Below are 19,070 nucleotides of genomic sequence, written 5' to 3' on the forward strand. Positions count from 1 at the left end.
AAGTGGAGCCAGAGTTCTCTAGAGGGTCTGGAGACCTTCTAGCGAACTTTTGCATCTTTATTATTTTTTTTCCCGGGCCGCCGCCATCTTGCGGATGGTGAAGATTACGTGCAGCTGCGGCTGTGACCGCTCTCCGGAGAGGTCACAGCCTGTCCTGGGGTAAGTGTTTGGTGTCGCTGGATGCCTCCTGATCGAGGCATTCCAGCAACACCATTTAAGTTTAGGAGGTGATCGTTGATCGCCTCCTAAACGCTTTTAAAACGGGCGTCCGCCGCCATACAATGTATGGCGGATGTTGACGCCCCGGGGAAGGGCCAGACATGGCCCCTGGTGCCGATTGTGGCGTTACTGAATGCCTCGAGGTTCTGGCACGTCAATTGTCGTAAACGACTTGTTTTTCCGTGACGTGCCCGAACCGGCAATTGTCATCAAGGGGTTAAAAAAAACATCTTGATATAAACGTGTTAATAAAAATATTGAAAAAATAATAATGTTGGTATGTGAGCCGCGGGTTGTTCAGTAATAATCAGGGCATAGGTCGACGTGCACCTGAAGCGTATAGGTTTCTTCTGAGCTAACATGGAATGAACCATTCGGCCCAACCTCTGAACCTCTGAATTTGTGTGTAAAGCTGTATACCGGGCGACAGGGCACAGCGCAGCTAGATTACCCCTCATGCAGGATGTGAAGTAGGACGTGTGAGTTGGAATGAATTGGTTGTTGGTAAATATGTATGACCTCAACAGGATTAGTAGCATAGTTACGCTTGAAACAGTTTGATAACCAGTGGACTTTGCGTAGTGACTCAGAATAAATTTGGATTGGGTAGAATTGGGTAGCTAAGACGTTCCACCTGGGTCAAGCCTGGCAAGGGAAAGCCTGGCAAGAGTTTTAGTTGAAGGACATCTGTGTCCAGGTCTGGACTGGCCATCGGGTAAACTGAGCAAATGTCTGGTGGGCTGGTGTCCTATGGCACCTTCAACATAATTTGCAGTCCTGTCTTCAAGTGTGCTGCCAGCGGCTGGATACACGCAGCTACATGCAGCAACAGTGTAACGTTACACAGCATTCAACGGCTGCGGGAACTACCTCGGATGTGGGAGAAAACAGTAGCTCAGGCAATACCATGGTTGTCATTTTTCTTCCACCACCACCTCCTGAAACATGTATCCAACTGCCATGAGTGCAAAACGATAGCTGCTCCTTTCTTATTCATGGGCGACGAGACTTCCATAATCCATGAATTTGCGCCCTAAACCACTGAGCTAAGAAGCGAATCCTGTAGCTGACCTCTTCGGCCACGAGTGGGGTGTAATCAATGCCAGAGTTTGTTTAAACAATGGGCTCTAACATATTATAACAGAGCAGATTTTTATAGGTGGATAATAGTTTAGAAGCTTGTAAATTAAGTAAATAAATGCACTCCAGAAATCAATGTATTTAATCAGGTTATTGTAATTAATCTGTGTCAAATTTCCTTTTATTTACATGAATAAATCCAGTGTTTCTTGTGGCTTTCAGATGAAAATGTATTACAAATATTTTGTCTAAAAATTACAATACAGACAATCCAGTCTTTATTTAGATGTATTTAGCATTTGGTCAGCTATCAATGATGATGATTGTAATATATATATATATATATATATATATATATATATATATATTTTTTATAAAGCATAATTCTAATGCAAAGTGGTCTTATTGCTATAGCAACCAATGGAATGGTACAATCAGCATAAAGATGTTGCGGTTGCCACGGGGATAAAATCACTTTAAAATTGATGTTTCAAATACTGTACAGCACACGGATTCTGCCGTCTTCTGTATCCCGATTGAATTGCCCCCCTCTCTCTTTGAGACTTTTGCAGAAATATCTTCTGCGTGTTACAGGCTCTCGTAGAGACCAACCTGAAGAGTTTGAATAGCACACGCGTGTATATATGCAAGTTACATGTAACTGTACAAGAACATGTGTGATTTACATACCATGCAATGCTCAGAACTCATGATAATGTACCATGTGTTTGGGAGTTTATTCATTAAAGAGAGAGCAGGAGAGTTGTGGGTTAACTCATCCATCTGGTCATTAGGAAGGGTCAGCACTGGCAACGTTCTCCAGCTTAAGCCTGACCTGGCCCTGTATAATGTATAACTAAAAGGGTGAAGAAATCTCATTGATTGACCTACACATTATACAGTAGAGTGCCAGCCAATGTATAAAATAATGTATATAAAGTCAATGAGCTGAAGACTCTCTCTTTAGTGAATATAATCCCTTCTGTCTTCCTGGTGTTGTAGGTCCCTACAGCTGGGGGCCAAGAGACAGCTGGGGTATGGGGGGCTGAGCTCAGCTTATAGATGCCAACCGGGTACAGGGAGAGGCTGGGCTGTGAGCCAGTCATCGGAGGAGAAGCACGTGGAGTGCTGGGGGAGAGGCAGCCATACGCTGAGCGGCTGGGGGGCACTGCCACACTGTGCAGGAGAGGAAAGCATTCACTCGGGGGCACGGACACACTGTGCAGGAGAGGAAAGCATTCACTCGGGGGCACGGACACACTGTGCAGGAGAGGAAAGCATTCACTCGGGGACACGGACACACTGTGCAGGAGAGGAAAGCATTCACTCGGGGCACGGACACACTGTGCAGGAGAGGAAAGCACACACTCGGGGACACGGACACATTGTGCAGGAGAGGAAAGCACACACTCGGGGACACGGACACATTGTGCAGGAGAGGAAAGCATTCACTCGGGGGCACGGACACACTGTGCAGGAGAGGAAAGCACACACTCGGGGCGCGGACACACTGTGCAGGAGAGGCATTAAAGCCACACGGTGACCGGGTAAGAGGAGAGGCGCTCACACCGTGCAGGGAAGTCCATGCAAGCTCCGAGTTGCCGGCAATTGATCTGCGAGGCTCTCCGGATCGGCTGCTCCGTGTCCTCCCGGCGGGATCCGCTCCTGCTCCTTTTTTCCCCGTCGATCGCCCCGACCATCCGCCAAGACGCCTCGGATTCTGTACAGAGGCTCGTCCAAGATGGGCAGAGAGCAGCGGCAGCAGCGGAGCGCAGCCCTCCACATCCAGCGCTCCCAGAGCCGCAGCAGCCTGTCCGCCTCGTTCGAAGCGCTGGCCGGGTACTTCCCGTGCATGAACTCGCTGGAAGAGGATGAAGGTGAGATATCCCCGCCGGGAGACACCCCGAGCCCTCAAATACAATCCCGGCTCCATTTAACCCGTTACATGGCTGCCCGTCTATTGCGGCGTTATATTAACCCTTACGGTCAAACACTAAATTAGAACACATTTAGGTTGATCCCCCTATGGTATCTGACTGGGGGTTAGAAGGATCTTGGGAATGATAGTCTTCTGGGGAGCATGTAACACGAGTTACCCCGGGTGTTCTCGAGTGGGATGCCCACGGCTCCGGCTCTCTTGGGGAAGTGTCTTAACTGATGCAGAATATTGCCCATCACATTTAACTCCTTCGTGCCCACCCGGGGTAGTGTTTAGTCTTCAGCTTCTTAGTCGGGTCCAGATGTGTCACATTGTGCCCAACCCAATTTCTAGTCTGCATTCTGCAATGTTTTCTTTGTCTAAGCAATACTAATTACTCTGCCTGGCCAATACCCTACATGTTATATACATTGGTTTATTATTCTAATATATGTGTGTGTGTGAATACATGTGTATATATATATATATGTGTGTGTGTGTGAATACATGTGTATATATATGTGTGTGTGTGTGAATACATGTGTATATATATATATATATGTGTGTGTGTGTTTATATTAAATATATATTTATATATACACAGTTTAATCAGTATATATTTGTCTGGGTGTTTTTAACCCATTCAGAGGGTTCATTGACTGGTCCAGGGGTGCTGGGCACCTATACACCTCCTGACCCCACTAGCCCCCTATTCCCTGGATACTTTTGGGGGCCACAGAATATCTACACATCAGTCGTTGTTTTTCTGTGACAATAAAAGAAACGATTTGACAGCTTCATTCCGGAGAGCTTCTTGCAATCTGTAATCTTCCATCACTAACCTGACGGAAGCTTCGTAGCAGCCCAGCAAGCAGTGAATGGACACATATTCAATGCGTTATTCACTGTCCTGTTTGTGAATGGAATAGCTGAAAGTGCCGGAACTCTTTTCTTAGCATACGTAAAGCCCTCTTTGGAATCGGAAGAGTTAAAATAATTGACATCTATTAACCCCTGAGCATAGAAGATATAATGAAATGCAGCAGAATAAAGCAGAACATATATTTTTAATTCTGCTTAATTTATTCCCAGAAGCCATCTTCTTCCCTTTTTTTTGTGGCTGGTGATGAAGAAGAATTCCAGACAAGGTATTGAAGCCAATATTGGAAATTACTGCGGCACAAAAAATCAAATTATTCACCGTCACCGTCACCAGAAATTTAGAAAAACTGTAAAAATATTGTTTTCCCAGTGAAAGATAGTTTGAATATCCATCTAATTAATGTGCACTGTTTTAGGAAACATTTCTCTAAACCACGAATCTGCAGGTAAATGGAGCATTTCATCTCGCTGGCTTCTCTATGCAATTTAAAGGGTTAACCTGGTAAAAAAAAGGGCCAGTGCAACCCTATAAAATGCATTAACAATGCAATGAAATCTCTTTAAAGTATCTCATAGGTTTAACAATACATTATTTAGATTCATTGTCTTAGATTCAGGATAGCTTTATCCTGTCCCATACATGTAGAAATGTCCTGTCTCAGCGTCTTCATTCGGGAGGCTGTTTCACTTATCTACCACCCTGTCAGTTAAGTAAAAACATTCTTTCTTTGTCTTTTTGTCCAGCCTTACCCGGCAATACCTCTGTTCCCAGAGTTTATCTTGGAACTCAAAGATTCCCTGTAACTAAGATGCTGCAACAGTAATTCCTTTTAATCTATCGGTGGTTATACAGCTCATTTAAGAGCGATGTGGCTTCACTCGCCGCAGGACATTGTGGTAATGTGACCATAAGAACAACAATTACATCTTTTTTCTCAACAGCCACAGATTCATCAAACGTTCAAAAAGGCCCACACCATTAAACTGCGACAGTCATTTTCTTACCCAGTTTTCTTTTTTACTATATTGGCCAAAACGATCATTTTTCAGTAATAGATGTTTTAGATGGTAACAACGTATATGAGTGTCTGAAACAAAATATGTGTGGATTCCAGGGTATTTCTCAACCTCAAACCAAGTCCTTTGTCTTGTCTGTATTGCCTTATAACCGCTTAAATTCCTTCGTGGTATTAAGATCTACCACTCTGCTGGAAGGCTCTTCCATTTATCTAATACCATATCATTGAAAAGCCGTATATTTAGTCTTTCCTGATATTTTTGTATCCTCCTAACCATTCGCCATTTTATAAGCCCTTCTTCATGACTCTCCAGAATATGTATACTATTGTGGAGATGGGGTCTCCAGAACTGTACATGATACTCTAGGTGGGCTCTGTGCCTCCTTCTTTCTGCGTCTTTTTGACTACTTTAGCACCCTATCTGTATTTCCAACCGCTCTGTAACAATATTTACTCCCAAATCCCTTTCCCCCTCTTTTACCTTTGGATTTTTTACATAAAAGTTCGTTACTTTACATTTATCAATGTTGAACTGCAGCTGCCACACTCCTATTTAACTTAAATCCATGGGGATGGCCCCCCCCCCCGTGTTTAAGATCTTTGCTTCACCCGTCCTTGGTTAAATGCTGAACATCTAAAACAACTAACATTACTAATGTTGCCCGGTCTCGATGTGCGTCATGGGAGTTGTAATTCATTTCATGTGTTCTTTGATTTTTTGTATATAACCCCCATCTGATCAGACAATGCTTAGTTCCAACAAAAGTCCTTGAGCCAAGTAATGAAACAATTTAATCATCTTCATTTCTTCCGATCATCTAATTAAGCCGGTGGAATTGTTGCACGGTGTAGAGATTTGATATAGTAATGCTTCGCGTTATAAGAGACAATGTTCATGGAAATCGCCGTTAACCAGTCACTTGCCGTCCTCGGTGATGTATTTAATACTGTACAAATACTGGTAGTAAGAATTGGACGTTAGGCTGATGAGGACGTCCGGTTCCCTGATGATGTATGATTTTAATCCGTTAACATCATCGAAGCACATTGTGCTGCTTTCTAGCTGACAGGACTGCGCATGCACTTTTGTTTGCTGCGTTTCGTTCCTACAGAATGCGGTCTGTAAACAAGGTGTTTTGTGAACAAAATACCAAAGTCTAAGTCTCTCTCGTTTCCTCACTCACTGCTAGCGCTTTCTCAACACTCTCCATAGGTCTCTCTCACTCCCTCACCCTCTAGGTCTATATCCCTCTCACCCATTATGTCTCTCTCACTCCCTTCCTTCTTGCTCCCTTACCCGCAAGGTTCTGTCACTTTCTATCTCTCTCACTCCTTCACCCACAAGATCTCTTTCGCTGTTTCACCTGCTCTTGCCATCTCATCCGAAAGGTCTCACTCTTCCTCTCTCACCCTCTAGGTCCCTCTTACGCTCTCACCTTCTGGGTCTCTCTCGCTCTTTCAGATGCTAGATCTCTCTCTCTCCATCACCTGCTAAGTTTATATCTATCTCTTGCCCATTAGGTCTCTCTTGTTTCCTCACATTCTATGTCTTTCTTGCTCCATTACCTACGAGGTCTTTCTCTCTCTTTTACTCACTCTATAGGTTTTTCCCTCGCTCCCTCACTCACCAGGTCTCTGTCACTCCTTTACTCGCTAGGTCTCTGTCGCTCCCTCACTCACGAGGTCTCTCGCTTCCAAATTCACTAGGTCTCATTCGCTCCCTCACTTGCTAGGTCCCTCTCACTTACTCGCTCCCTCACTCACTAGGTCTCTCTTGCTCCTTCACTCACAAGGTCTCTGTTTCCAGCTCTCTCTCCTTCCATTCTTCCAGGTCTCTCATTTTCTGTATCTTTAGCTCTCCCTCTTGTTTCCTCGCCGTCACTTTCTTGCTACCTCTTCATCACTCTCGCTATCATTCTCCTTTCTGTTGCTATCTTGTTTTCACTTCATTTATTTGCGTGTGAAAGTTAATAAATAAACCCCACCACGTGTGCACCAGGGAGTGTTAATTGAGAAGTGTCACTCATCTGTGAATAACAATTAATTTACTGGAAAAAAATGTGCTTTTTATTTGGCAATTACTGTAATTATTTCAAAAGATATACTGTGTAAAAAATCACCTTGTTGAAGTTGAGATCAGCACCTTCACAACAGGGCAGATATAAGTTAACGGGGAGGAATAATCATATAGATCATGAGAAAAGAATGCTAAGATACCTTTCCGCATGGTATACATGGAAGATTTTATATGTATATAATGCTTATGTGTGAAGACCGTTACATGTAGATGTTATCGCTGTATTATCAGGTGGTTTGAATCTAAATTATGTGTAAAATTGCAAACATTTTAATGTTTATAGAAGTTGGAAGTAAGAAGTTGAAAAGCACCATCCAGAGAAGTACTGAAACCGGCCTTGCGGTGGAGATGAGAAACTGGATGACCCGGCAGGCGAGCCGAGAATCTACAGATGGAAGCATGAACAGCTACAGCTCCGAGGGAAAGTACGTCCGCGTGTCCTGCTGCCCCCTGTACCCTGGGGAGCTTGGTGGGATTTTCAGTGGGGTTTTAGGAAGAATCCTGGCAGACACTGGATATTTTTATACTGTATTTTTGTTATAGGATTTTTAAGATTAGAGTCAGGGTAATAAGTAATCCGAAACAACGGACACAAAGGAGATATTAATCATTTGAAGTAGAGGCTTTGCTCAGTCGGCCCCTAGTGTGGTTTTCTGCTAGAGTCCATGGGGTTCCTGCGTTTTACCAGCCCCATTCACAGATGTTTGTTCTTCCCCAATGTCCCTCACACTTTCACGTAACGTGACCACTCAGCGTCTTTATTTATTCCATTTCCTATGTCTTTTCTCCTATATCATTCTTCTCTGCCCTCAGGGTGTTTCTCCTCATCTCTCCCCTTTTCTCTTTTCCTCTCCCTCTCGGTCTTCTCTCTGTATTTACCAAATCCCCTGCTTCTTTTACCGCTGTCTGTCCACAATCCCTTTTGCCCTAAAAATTATTTTGAACCACCTTGTCTCCTATTAAAATCAATGGGAGTTGCAAGTTGAGTTTCTAATGACATCATGAAGTTCATGGTTTGCGACTGAGTTAGGAGTCTAAAGTTTTTGGTTGCTTTCAGGGTTCTAGGTTATTGAAGATAACTATCTACAAATATTTTTACATTTAGAAATACATGTGCATTTTCAGAACAGACATTTAAGTAAAAGTCTTGTGATGGGGATGATTTTCCACCAGTCCACGTGACAATAATAATAATAACTATGAATTAATATATTCTTGTTTTTTTCTAATTTTTCCTTAGCCTGATATTTCCTGGTGTGCGGCTGGGATCTGATAGCCAGTTCAGCGACTTTTTGGATGGTCTCGGTCCTGCACAGTTAGTGGGTCGTCAGACCTTAGCTACTCCTTCAATAGGTAAGCAATTTGTTATATTGCTTGCAGAACAAGAAAAAAAAGGAGAGATATCTTCCAAAGTTCTGACGTTTATTTCCAGCGACTATAAAGTATTCTGAACAGACAAAAGTTTTGTAAAGTTCAAGACAAAAGCCTTGCTTGTTTAATATTAAGGTGATTTTTGAGCCCTTTGTTCCTGTCTTTGGAAGTAAGAGTTACAAAAATCTGACAATTTATTTTTTGCCGTACTGTGTCTGCATCTTATTCTATAAGTTACTATGAATAAAATATTAAATATGGGCTGTGGGAAAAAAGAGATTTGCCAGACCAGAGACAGATAATCTTATGGCTCAGTTGTGGTTAGTTGGTCACCTGCTGACACCGTGGCAGATCAGACCGAGCCGGACCGGACCGAGCTGAGCACAGTGACGACGGCTCGGCTGGTTATGCATTATTCATATGTCAGATACTGATATTGCGTATAAAATGTTTCCGTTGCTATTCCTGGAGTCACTCTACTTGTGACTATTTGTTACACTATGCGTACAAGACCACCACGTTCAGTTGAAGTTCAGTTGACTTTCTTTTGATGTATTCAGAATTACTATACGCAGTGACTCACACGTAACTGTAACACAACCCATAATTGTGACACTTTATATCCATGACAATGCATTCCTTGAATCAACTTAACTTGAATAAGAAGGGATCTGGGGTTGACGTAGGCTCTTATTTATAAACACTACAGTAAAAGCTGAAGCCTGTGTTTCTTAATCTGCTTTAGAGAAATGTAACTCCCTTCCCGCATTGGCCTATCGGTGTGATCATTCTAAAATGAAACATTGGTAGATCCTGATTGTAAACCCCAAACTACAAATGTTTTTCTTAAGAAAACATAGACACGTTGGAGGAGCACTACACACACATGCAAGAAGCCCTTATTAGTTTTATGAGACATATTTTTGTTTTGCAGGAGATATTCAGGTTGGAATGGTGGATAAGAAAGGACAGTTGGAGGTTGAAGTGATCAGAGCGCGGGGTCTTGTTGTAAAACCAGGGTCAAAGACACTGCCAGGTGAGTCTGCAGCCATTATAGATGATTGTACATCTTACCTTCGGGCTTTAAAGAAGGCTGCTTAATGCTTCTTCAGTAAAAACATTTTGTAAGTGATCAACCGCTCCTCTACGTCATCCAGAAAGCTTTGAGATCTCATAGGATCCATTAAAAATCCAGGTCCAGACATGACCAAAAAGCTTTTTCTAAAAAAATAATCAGCAGATATCCTTTAACTACTCAGTACTCTCAGAGCCGCCATGCACAATGATATCACAGAAACTTTATATTGAGATAAAGTTTGGAAATTTTTTGGCCTGGCCTTGAAAACAAGGCCAGACCTCGCCCCCTTGCAAAAAACTCAGATTATAGGATCAGGAGAGAACGCCACCACAATGACTGAAGATTGAAGATAGAATAGAGAAGGGAGAAGATAGAAGAATGGGAAGGGAACGTAATTGCCTGAAAATGAATGGGCCAAAAATGAACCGAAAAATTCACCCAAATCCGTTGCCCGTTTGCTCATGTCTATTAGCAACTTTCTAAAAGTTTTTTTTTACTTATTGTAAATTTTTCAGGCTGTAACGATAATGTTTATAAGGAGTTATTGTTCCTCTTACAGCACCCTATGTCAAGGTGTATCTTTTGGAGAATGGAGTCTGTATAGCCAAAAAGAAAACAAAAGTAGCAAGAAAAACGCTGGAGCCTTTATATCAGCAACTGTTATCTTTTGAAGATTCACCTCAAGGAAAAGTCCTGCAGGTAAAGTGCTTTTAGGTGCATTTTCTAATGAAGTGCTCACATAGTGCTGTCATATACTTTCTTCTTTACTGAGGCTGTCAGGGGCATTAGACTGTCTTCTTTTTGGATACAAATTCAGGAAGTTAAAAACCAACATTATTGTTAAATTATCTGTTGGAGTTGATGGCACTCAGCAAGTATATGGGGTCAATAATTGTAACTAAGAATACAATTAGCCAAATCAGAAACCAAGTCAGTCAAAGTAATTGTTGCGGGAATGAGTAGCATTGGCATTGTGATGGTTACGGTCTACCTACCGTATTTATATTATAGTTGTCGATGTAGTCTCTGATTGACGTGCCAAATTCAGGGGATCATTACAGGTTTCGCTGAAATCCCACGCTGTGTTTTCACTCATATGTTTTGGTTTTGTCCGCATTGTTGTTATTAGACTCCACTCCTGCCTGAATTGTAATTTGTTCTCTTTTTCTTTTGTTTGAACAGATAATCGTTTGGGGTGATTATGGACGCATGGATCACAAGTCCTTCATGGGTGTTGCCCAAATCCTTTTAGATGAACTGGAACTGTCCAACATGGTGATTGGGTGGTTTAAACTCTTTCCTCCCTCCTCTCTGGTAGACCCCACATTAGCTCCTCTCACTCGAAGAGCCTCTCAATCCTCTCTTGAAAGTTCCACAGGACCTTATGCTCGTTCATAGCATCTGTGAAAAACTGTTGTCTCTGCAACCAGCGTTACAAAAAAACAAAAATCAAACATGGAAACACAAGAAAACTAAATATGACAGGTCGCAAACCCTGGTAAACACTGCATGCTTAATGTTGTGTCTTCTGAGCCCGTTTCTAGGGATACCAAGCGATCCTGTGTTCTCAGAGGAAGTTGCACACATTGTGCTCTAAAGAAGGCCCTCAGGTGAAGATCGAGTGGAGTTTAATAATACAGTGGAGACGAGTGAAGCTCAGTTCAAGTTGAATCTGAAGCCATGGACTACTGACGCTAAAAAAAAAAAATAAACACAAAATTATTTCACGCAACAGAAGTCATCTCCAGTGACATATCATGTTGTTGCTAGTTTTTCTTTTTTATATATATTAATCCCCAAAGAGTGGGTTCACCTAAGGAGGAGATCTAAATGAGCAAAGCAGAAAAACATAGGATGTCCGAAGAAAGCAAAATGAAGTGGACAGAACTCCACGAGACCAGTGTTATTAAGGACGGTTACTAAGGGATAAAACACAGTCCACTGCTCTGGAACAGCATACATACAAAAAAAGAACCCATCACTTAATGATCTCTCATGGGGAGAATTTTCTGTACTGTAAGAAATCAAAAGAAACATTATTTTTAATTTAATTTTACTTTATTTTTTTATTTTATTTTTTGTGCATGGACATAAATCTAAGCGAACACTACAATTATTTTCTTTGGGCTGCAACTTGCAAAAAATAAAAAAAAAAAGGAAGAAGGAAACAGCCATTTCCAACAATTTATATTATTTTTAAAGAAAAAAAAAAGAAAATTCACTAGTGCATGGTTTTAAATTGGAGAGAATGCAACAGCGTGATACGAAGACAAAAACACGTTTCTCATTCTTAAAAACAAATCATGATCTGTGTTTTTGCAGACATATGTAATAAAAAAAAAGATTAAAAAAAAAATAAGGAAAAATAAATAAAAAATACTTTCTAGCAAAATATTTAAAATCCTGTTTATGTGACAAGAAATAAATGTAACATATACAATTTATTTAAATGTAAAAGTTACAAGCCTTGTAAAGTTTAACATTATGTGCAAATTGTACATGTCTCTTTCCCTCTTCGTTGACCTTACATGACCCTATTTTCGCATTGTGTCTGTCCTATACAAGTCCTTTTTTTTTTTTTTTAGCCCATTCCTGCCTTTTCATTGACCAGTTCAAAGAAATGACAACTTTGTCCGTCTGCTGCTGTTTCCCCCGATGTTCCAACAAATATTGCAATTATTTTTTTTTCTACTGCATCCTACAGCAGACAAAATCTATATTTTTTTTGTCTAGAAGGTGGTGCAAATAGGTGTGACGTTTGTCCCTCCTGCACTCAAAAAGATAAACCTTGTGAGTGTTGAAGGCGCTTGTAAAACGTTTCGGTTTTCATTATTTTATGGGTTTTTGCCGGCAATTTTGACGCTCTCTGGATAGCAACCATTCTTTATGTCAGGCATGTTCAAATACTTTTGCAACATGGCTTGAGAATACCTAAGATAATTCCGCATGTATTTGATATAGAAGATATTTTAACTTTTTTTTTTCTTGTACAGTGCATGGGAAATATTTTTTTTTTCACCATCAAATTGAGTCTTACAGCAAAAATACTGGAATTACGTGGCCATTGTAAAATGTCTGAAATTATTTTTTTTCAGCGCCCTACATTAGTATATTTAAGTGTGAAACTGAAACTACTATGATAAAAAAATGAAAAATTTGAATGTTAACTATTTTTAAAGACGGAAGTCATTTTTTTGCACTTTTTTTCAGGGGTTTATGTCATACCAGGTAAAAGTTCTGATTTATAATCTCAGTGCTTTGAAATTTAGAATGAGCAGTTACTTGGTGTATTGTTATAGAACCCATGTGCTATGTGTGTGACCAAATGAATACTTTTCCAAATTTTTTTTTGTTTTTTAATGAGGATTTATCATCAAATTGTAAAATGCTTTGAGCACCAGGCTGCAGAACTCGATGACCTCATAACATTTAAATAAAAGAATGAGGTTCCTGGAATACATCACTTTACACCCAATCCTAGTTTCTTGCTTGTTAATAATATTTTTTTTTTTTCATAAAATGGCATTGAATTTTTAATATTAAAAATATAAATTAGGTGACTGTAAGCGTACATAATGTAAACGTGCATAAATATTCTGGGTGCGTATACATTACTTTTATTTCTATGCAGACCGTTACTCACATGTAAGTTTGCGTTTTATATGTGAATAGACATGTTTATGTGTATACAAATCCATGGGTACATGGAATAATCGGCAACACAGACAGTTTTATTAAAAAATTCCTGTGTTATACAAAAAAAATTATAACAAAAAAAAATCAGATTATGGCGTGAATACTTGATTCTCCCCAAAAGACCGATAGTAGCCTCAGAAAAAAATAATGAATGCCTTTTTTTTAAAATTTACATAGGAAAAAAAACGACTGTTTCCATGCAGTAGTTAGATTACCAAATATTATGTTATTATAATATAAACTAAATATGTTTATCAAAAAAAAAAAATCCTAGATGGTTGTGAACCAGCAAGTTACAAAACCAGAATTTACCATCTACAGTATCATCATGCCACATCTAAAAAATAAAAACCGTTTCTGGTATTGAAAATGCAGTGTAATATGTTATTTTCTGGAAATCCCAAAATGCATTTTTTCTTTCTAATTTTTATAGGGAGAACAAGACCGTATATAAGATTTGTACATACATATCATTATGCAGTATTTATTTTGAAAATAAAAGGGTTGATGTATTTTTTTTTATTATTATTTTCACATAATGTCTGCAGTTTTGGATATGGTCCAGGCCATATCGAGCGCACTATTCCAGTGAATACTGCAGCTTTGTAAATAGGATGTTTTCAAAGCAAAAAAAGGAAACCGCAGTTGGATGAAGTGGCAGATTACTCCTGCAAAGAGCACCAACTAATGTAAAGCATATAAATTACGGTGGTGGTATTTAACACTTTAAATAAAACATTTTCTTTACACATTTGGAATATGATGTTTTATTTATATTAGTGAATATCTATCTTTTGGCAAAAAAAAATCTGCTATGTACATATGTTATAGCCATGAAGAAATGTTGCTTATAAATTATCAATTTTTTGTTAGTTGGATTTTACACATCATCATATGAAAACATACTGTGCTGTCCAACAAGAACCACTTTGTCAGAGGGATTTATCCACTAATGCGGGAGTTTGCATGAGAGTTTTTCACCGACTGAATGTATTATGCGTTATGAAGCCAAGTGTTGAACCGGCCCTGCCTAATGTATAGTGAGGTGACCCGTACCTATATTTTATGCCATGTACAGGGCCAGTCAGGCTCTTCTTGTAAGAGAAGCTGGAGGTTATTGGTGGATTACTTAGGACAGATGTTCTGTTCTTATCATCTTCCAGAGGTTAGAACGTTATAATGTCTAGCAAGGAGCTGAAACCAAGTTCTTCTGCAAACACGCCTGCTAACGCCTGCCTTAAGTGAAGAAACCCCACAGAATCTTAGCCATGTCTTGTAATGGAGGCCTACAGTATATTATAATGACCGAGTAAGCACGTGATTGATTACAGAATAGATACTTAACGGGCATTTATTACATTGTGGATTATACCACCTCAGAAATTTAATACTACAAAAGCCAATTCACTTAACACTCTTAGTATTTAGTTTAATAAACACCAAACCCTATTGCAAGGAGAGCACGTAAGGAAAAAAAGTACCGTATTGGCTCGAATATAGGCCGCACTTTTTTCCCCCACTTTAAGTTTTTAAAGTGGGGGTGCGGCCTATATTCGGGGTCTAGCGCCCGACGCCCGGGACATGCAGTCCCGGGCGCCGGGCAGGCAGCGGGGTTTGGATACAGATCCCCCGCAGCGGTGCAGGGGACCTGCATCCTAATCCCCGATACGCTCAGACAGCCTCCCCTGCCAACACTTCCTACGGGGGGGGTGCCGGCACGGGAGGTTGTCTAAGTGCATCGTGCGGACCGTCCGCACGATGCGTTTTACCTCTGCCCCCCCCGACTTACCGGAGCAGACTCCCGGGTGTCTTGCGGGGCCGGCGGGGGACATCTACGCAATACGCGTATACAACTTCCGGTGCCGGCACATCCAGTACCGGCACCGGAAGTTGTATACGCGTATTGCGTAGATGTCCCCCGCCGGCCCCGCAAGACACCCGGGAGTCTGCTCCGGTAAGTGAGGAGGACAGTGGCAGCATATCTCGGGCAGGGAGGAGGACAGTGGCAGCATATCTCGGGGAGGGAGGAGGACAGTGGTAGCATATCTCGGGCAGGGAGGACAGTGGCAGCATATCTCGGGTAGGGAGGAGGACAGTGGTAGCATATCTCGGGCAGGGAGGACAGTGGTAGCATATCTCGGGGGGGGGACAGAGTGGCAGCATATCTCGGGGGGGGGAGACAGAGTGGCAGCATATCTCGGGGGGGGACAGAGTGGCAGCATGTTTTTTTGGTGCTTTTTTAAAGAAAAAAACTTTTTCTTTAAAAAAGCACCAAACTTTTAGGGTGCGGCCTATATACGGGGGCGGCCTATATCCGAGCCAATACGGTATATACAAAGTAAATCTTTATTAAACACTATGATTTAAATACATATAAAAATATATATATATATAATGAAAAAGCATCTCGGCACCAAGACACATATAGGAAGGTACATATGAACAGAGGCACAGGACTACAGGAACTAGGATGGAAATACGTATGTATATGAAGGCACAAATAAGAAACACAAGGATGACCACAGCGATAAAGTCAAAAGGAACAAATGAAATAACATACAGCAATGGTACATCGGTGCTCAAAAGTTACTAACCAAACCTAGAAACAAGGCTGAAAACAGCAAAAAGCCTGGTAATGAATGGTGCATAGTCCAAACGTACAGGCCATTGATACCTCAGATCTAGGATATAAAATCCAATCAGATGGCAAATGCGAGGTGTGCCTAAGGGCCCAATGTTAGTCCAAACGTTAGTAGGGACTCGAAAAACGATCCTCTGTTCTCAGCAATTGTATATGAAGTTATTTCGTGGAGCTACGGAGGCTCTACTGGTTAGACACAGATGTCTGGGCCTGTTGCAAGACCTGCCCAACCGGCTCATTTAATAACCAATGCACCAGGGAGCCTATCTGCCCAAATAATGTAGTAGTGGGACCCCACTGATGCAATAACTAAAAATCTATCCAGAGATTTCTATATTAGATCTTCATTTATGACGCATATCAAAGTCAAGCTGAGGAAAAGTTTTCAATTTGCCAAGGAAAGCGCCTCTGTCCATTAAACATACAAAGGCACATCTCTCCAGGCGTGTAGTGTCACTTTCTGTTCAACTAATATCAAGATTTAAAAAAGCACCGCTCTAAATTACACCACAACAGTAATTTGTGATGCAAATATCATTGCAACACGCTTCCTTTCAGTATTTCTTATTTTGTGGTTTCTGCATGTGGTTTGATGCTGCATTTGTGACACATTTATTAAACCCAAAGTGTCTATTTCAAGATAGCTTTACTCGCATGTTCTAACTGCTGAGAGATTACCCAAGGAATAAATAAAACAAAAGTCACAAAACGTATACAAAAGTATAACATGCAGCAGTGTTACTAGTATGTGTGAAGAAAAGACTTAAGTGGCCTTTAAAAGCTTTTATATTCCTTATAATCCAATACATTTAAGTTAGCCAGTTATTCAGCTATCAAATTTCTACCCCCCACGACCATGGCTAACATGGTAATATTCTATACGTCCGTGTGTGAAAACTAGACTTGGGCACTTGGGCTTTTCTTGTTCGTCTTCGGAGAAAAAAAAACCTTCGTATTCCGCGAATATTCACCCGTTCCTGTCTTCTTTTCGGGCGAATATTCGTGGCCATTCTTCGTGCTCGTTTCATCTTCGTTTTCTCCCGGCTGCGTAGGGTTAATACGGGGTTAATAACACATCGGAGCAGCAGCAGCAGCAGATGCGTTCCTGCTGTGAAGGTACGTGTGTGCGACTCTATTGGTCGCCGGAAGGGGGCTGGTCTGGCATCAACAAATGAATTGCAGAACTGCAGAATGCACCTCATTCGTTGATGGCAGGTGAGTCCCCTGCCGAAACGACCAATAGAGTTGCACACACGTACCGAGGTGTACTGTACACAAAATGACCTAGACAAATGCTCCAAGGAACTTGGCCTCCCTTTTATCATACACAGTCACACATCCTTAGATGTTTAATAAAAGAATAGGGATTATTTTACATTTTTAAATTGATTTTGGACCACTTGTCATACATGCCTAACATTTGCTACCTATTTATAATGGCATACTTTGCAACAACCCAACTTTTACTGGACAGGACTGGAAAAAAGCAGGACTGTCCACAAAAATGTTGGGTGTGTTGGCAGGTATGCGAATGGAAAAATGTTGGACAAGAACTAAAAATTAGCTTAGGGTTAATGTACGGTTATTTTTAAGATTATTAGCAGTGCACTGTTTTGGTTAAAGATGTATTATGTCTAAATAATAATTTAATTTTATTTTAAAGTTATATTTATTATTATTTACTTTATTATATTTATTTAATGTTGTAGTGCTACCCTACCCAGCTATACCTATGTGCACTAGCATACCTAGTTTAGCTAAATTTGATGGGACAGGAAAAAAGCAGGACTGTCCCTGTAAAAGTTGGGTCTGTTGGCAGCTATGTGGATGGAAAAATGTTAAAGGGTGAAGTGTGAGTTATAGCGTTAATGCTAGTGAGTGTAGAAGTGAAGGCCAGGGCAAATAACAGGAGGAAAGGTCCTTATGATTTGTGAATTGTACATGTGTGTGTGTTATGTGTGTTATGTGACTGTGTTACATGTGTTATGTGTTATGTCACTGTGTTATTTGCGTTATTGTGTGTGTTATGTTTGATAATGAAAAGGAAATGGAAAAGGCGAATGAGTGGGCAATTGGCGACCCACTCACCTGTTTCACCCCAGGGCAAAGCATCCAAACAACTGTCAGTCCTAGACGTTTGGCAGCGGACTTCCAGAGCTCAGACACTAGGCCCTAGCATAAGCTGGCCACTCCGGCGGAGGTAGCACGCGTTGCCACACCGCAAACAGACGCAGCCAGGGGGGAGAAACTACCCTTACCATTAGGGCAGGGGCGTACCTAGAGTATTTGGCACCTGGGGCGGATCTTGTATGTGGCACCCCCCCCACACACACTTTAAAACTGTATAGCTTCTACCGTTATATACTGGCACAGACACTGAAGGTGGTACAGCATAACACTTACTGTTATCATTATATACTGAGGCAGACATTGACGGTGGTACAGCATAACACCTATCACTATATACTGAGGCAGACATTGATGGTGGTACAGCATAACACCTATCACTATATACTGAGGCAGACATTGACGGTTGTACAGCATAACACTTATCACTATATACTGAGGCAGAAATTGACGGTGGTACAGCATAACACCTATCACTATATACTGAGGCAGACAATGACGGTGTTACAACATAACACCTATCACTATATACTGAGGCACACATTGACGGTGGTACAGCGTAATCCCTATCACTATACATTGAGCCAGACATTGACAATAGTGCAGCATAACTCCTATCACTATATACTAAGCCAAACATTGATGTGGTGTAGGCCTACCACTTCATTAGTAGTAGGGATGCACCGAAATGAATTCTGGACTGAAACCGAAAATGCAGCATTTACCTGGTCGAAACCGAATATGACCCCCCCACACACACCATAAAAAAAAAATCTAACACTTTTATTTAAAGTAAGTAACACACCAAAATAGGACAAAACAATTAAAACTGAATGCCAGTTCAGTGCTCAGTTGTTTTTACAACTAGCTGCCGTACCTACCTGGTGCTTACCTGTTTATGTTGATTCCTGTTACCGACCCTGGCTCGATTCCTGACCACGTTAACCTCTCAGCTCCTGACC

The 19,070-nt window shown here is 41.1% G+C and overlaps 1 protein-coding gene across 39 annotated transcripts in view; it reads left to right on the forward strand.

Annotated features, from left to right (window-relative positions):
- LOC149305615 (regulating synaptic membrane exocytosis protein 2) overlaps positions 1–11,042 on the forward strand; it is a 271,086-nt gene extending 260,044 nt beyond the window's left edge. For 37 of the 39 annotated variants that reach the window (XM_089477182.1, XM_089477194.1, XM_089477190.1 and 34 more), the window contains 5 exons: positions 7,479–7,620; positions 8,436–8,548; positions 9,501–9,602; positions 10,204–10,343; positions 10,827–11,042. In XM_089477182.1, the coding sequence (XP_089333308.1) occupies positions 7,479–7,620; positions 8,436–8,548; positions 9,501–9,602; positions 10,204–10,343; positions 10,827–11,042 (713 nt within the window). Of the gene's footprint in view, positions 1–3,088; positions 3,190–7,478; positions 7,621–8,435; positions 8,549–9,500; positions 9,603–10,203; positions 10,344–10,826 lie in introns of those variants that run through there. The other 2 variants (XM_089477220.1, XM_089477221.1) reach the window with 2 other exon arrangements.
- The last annotated feature ends 8,028 nt before the right edge of the window (positions 11,043–19,070 follow it).

This window comes from Sceloporus occidentalis, unplaced genomic scaffold (genome assembly GCF_023333645.1).
Source record: "Sceloporus occidentalis isolate IW3139 unplaced genomic scaffold, rSceOcc1.0.p SCAF_11, whole genome shotgun sequence".
Classification (NCBI taxonomy): Eukaryota; Metazoa; Chordata; class Lepidosauria; order Squamata; family Phrynosomatidae; genus Sceloporus; species Sceloporus occidentalis.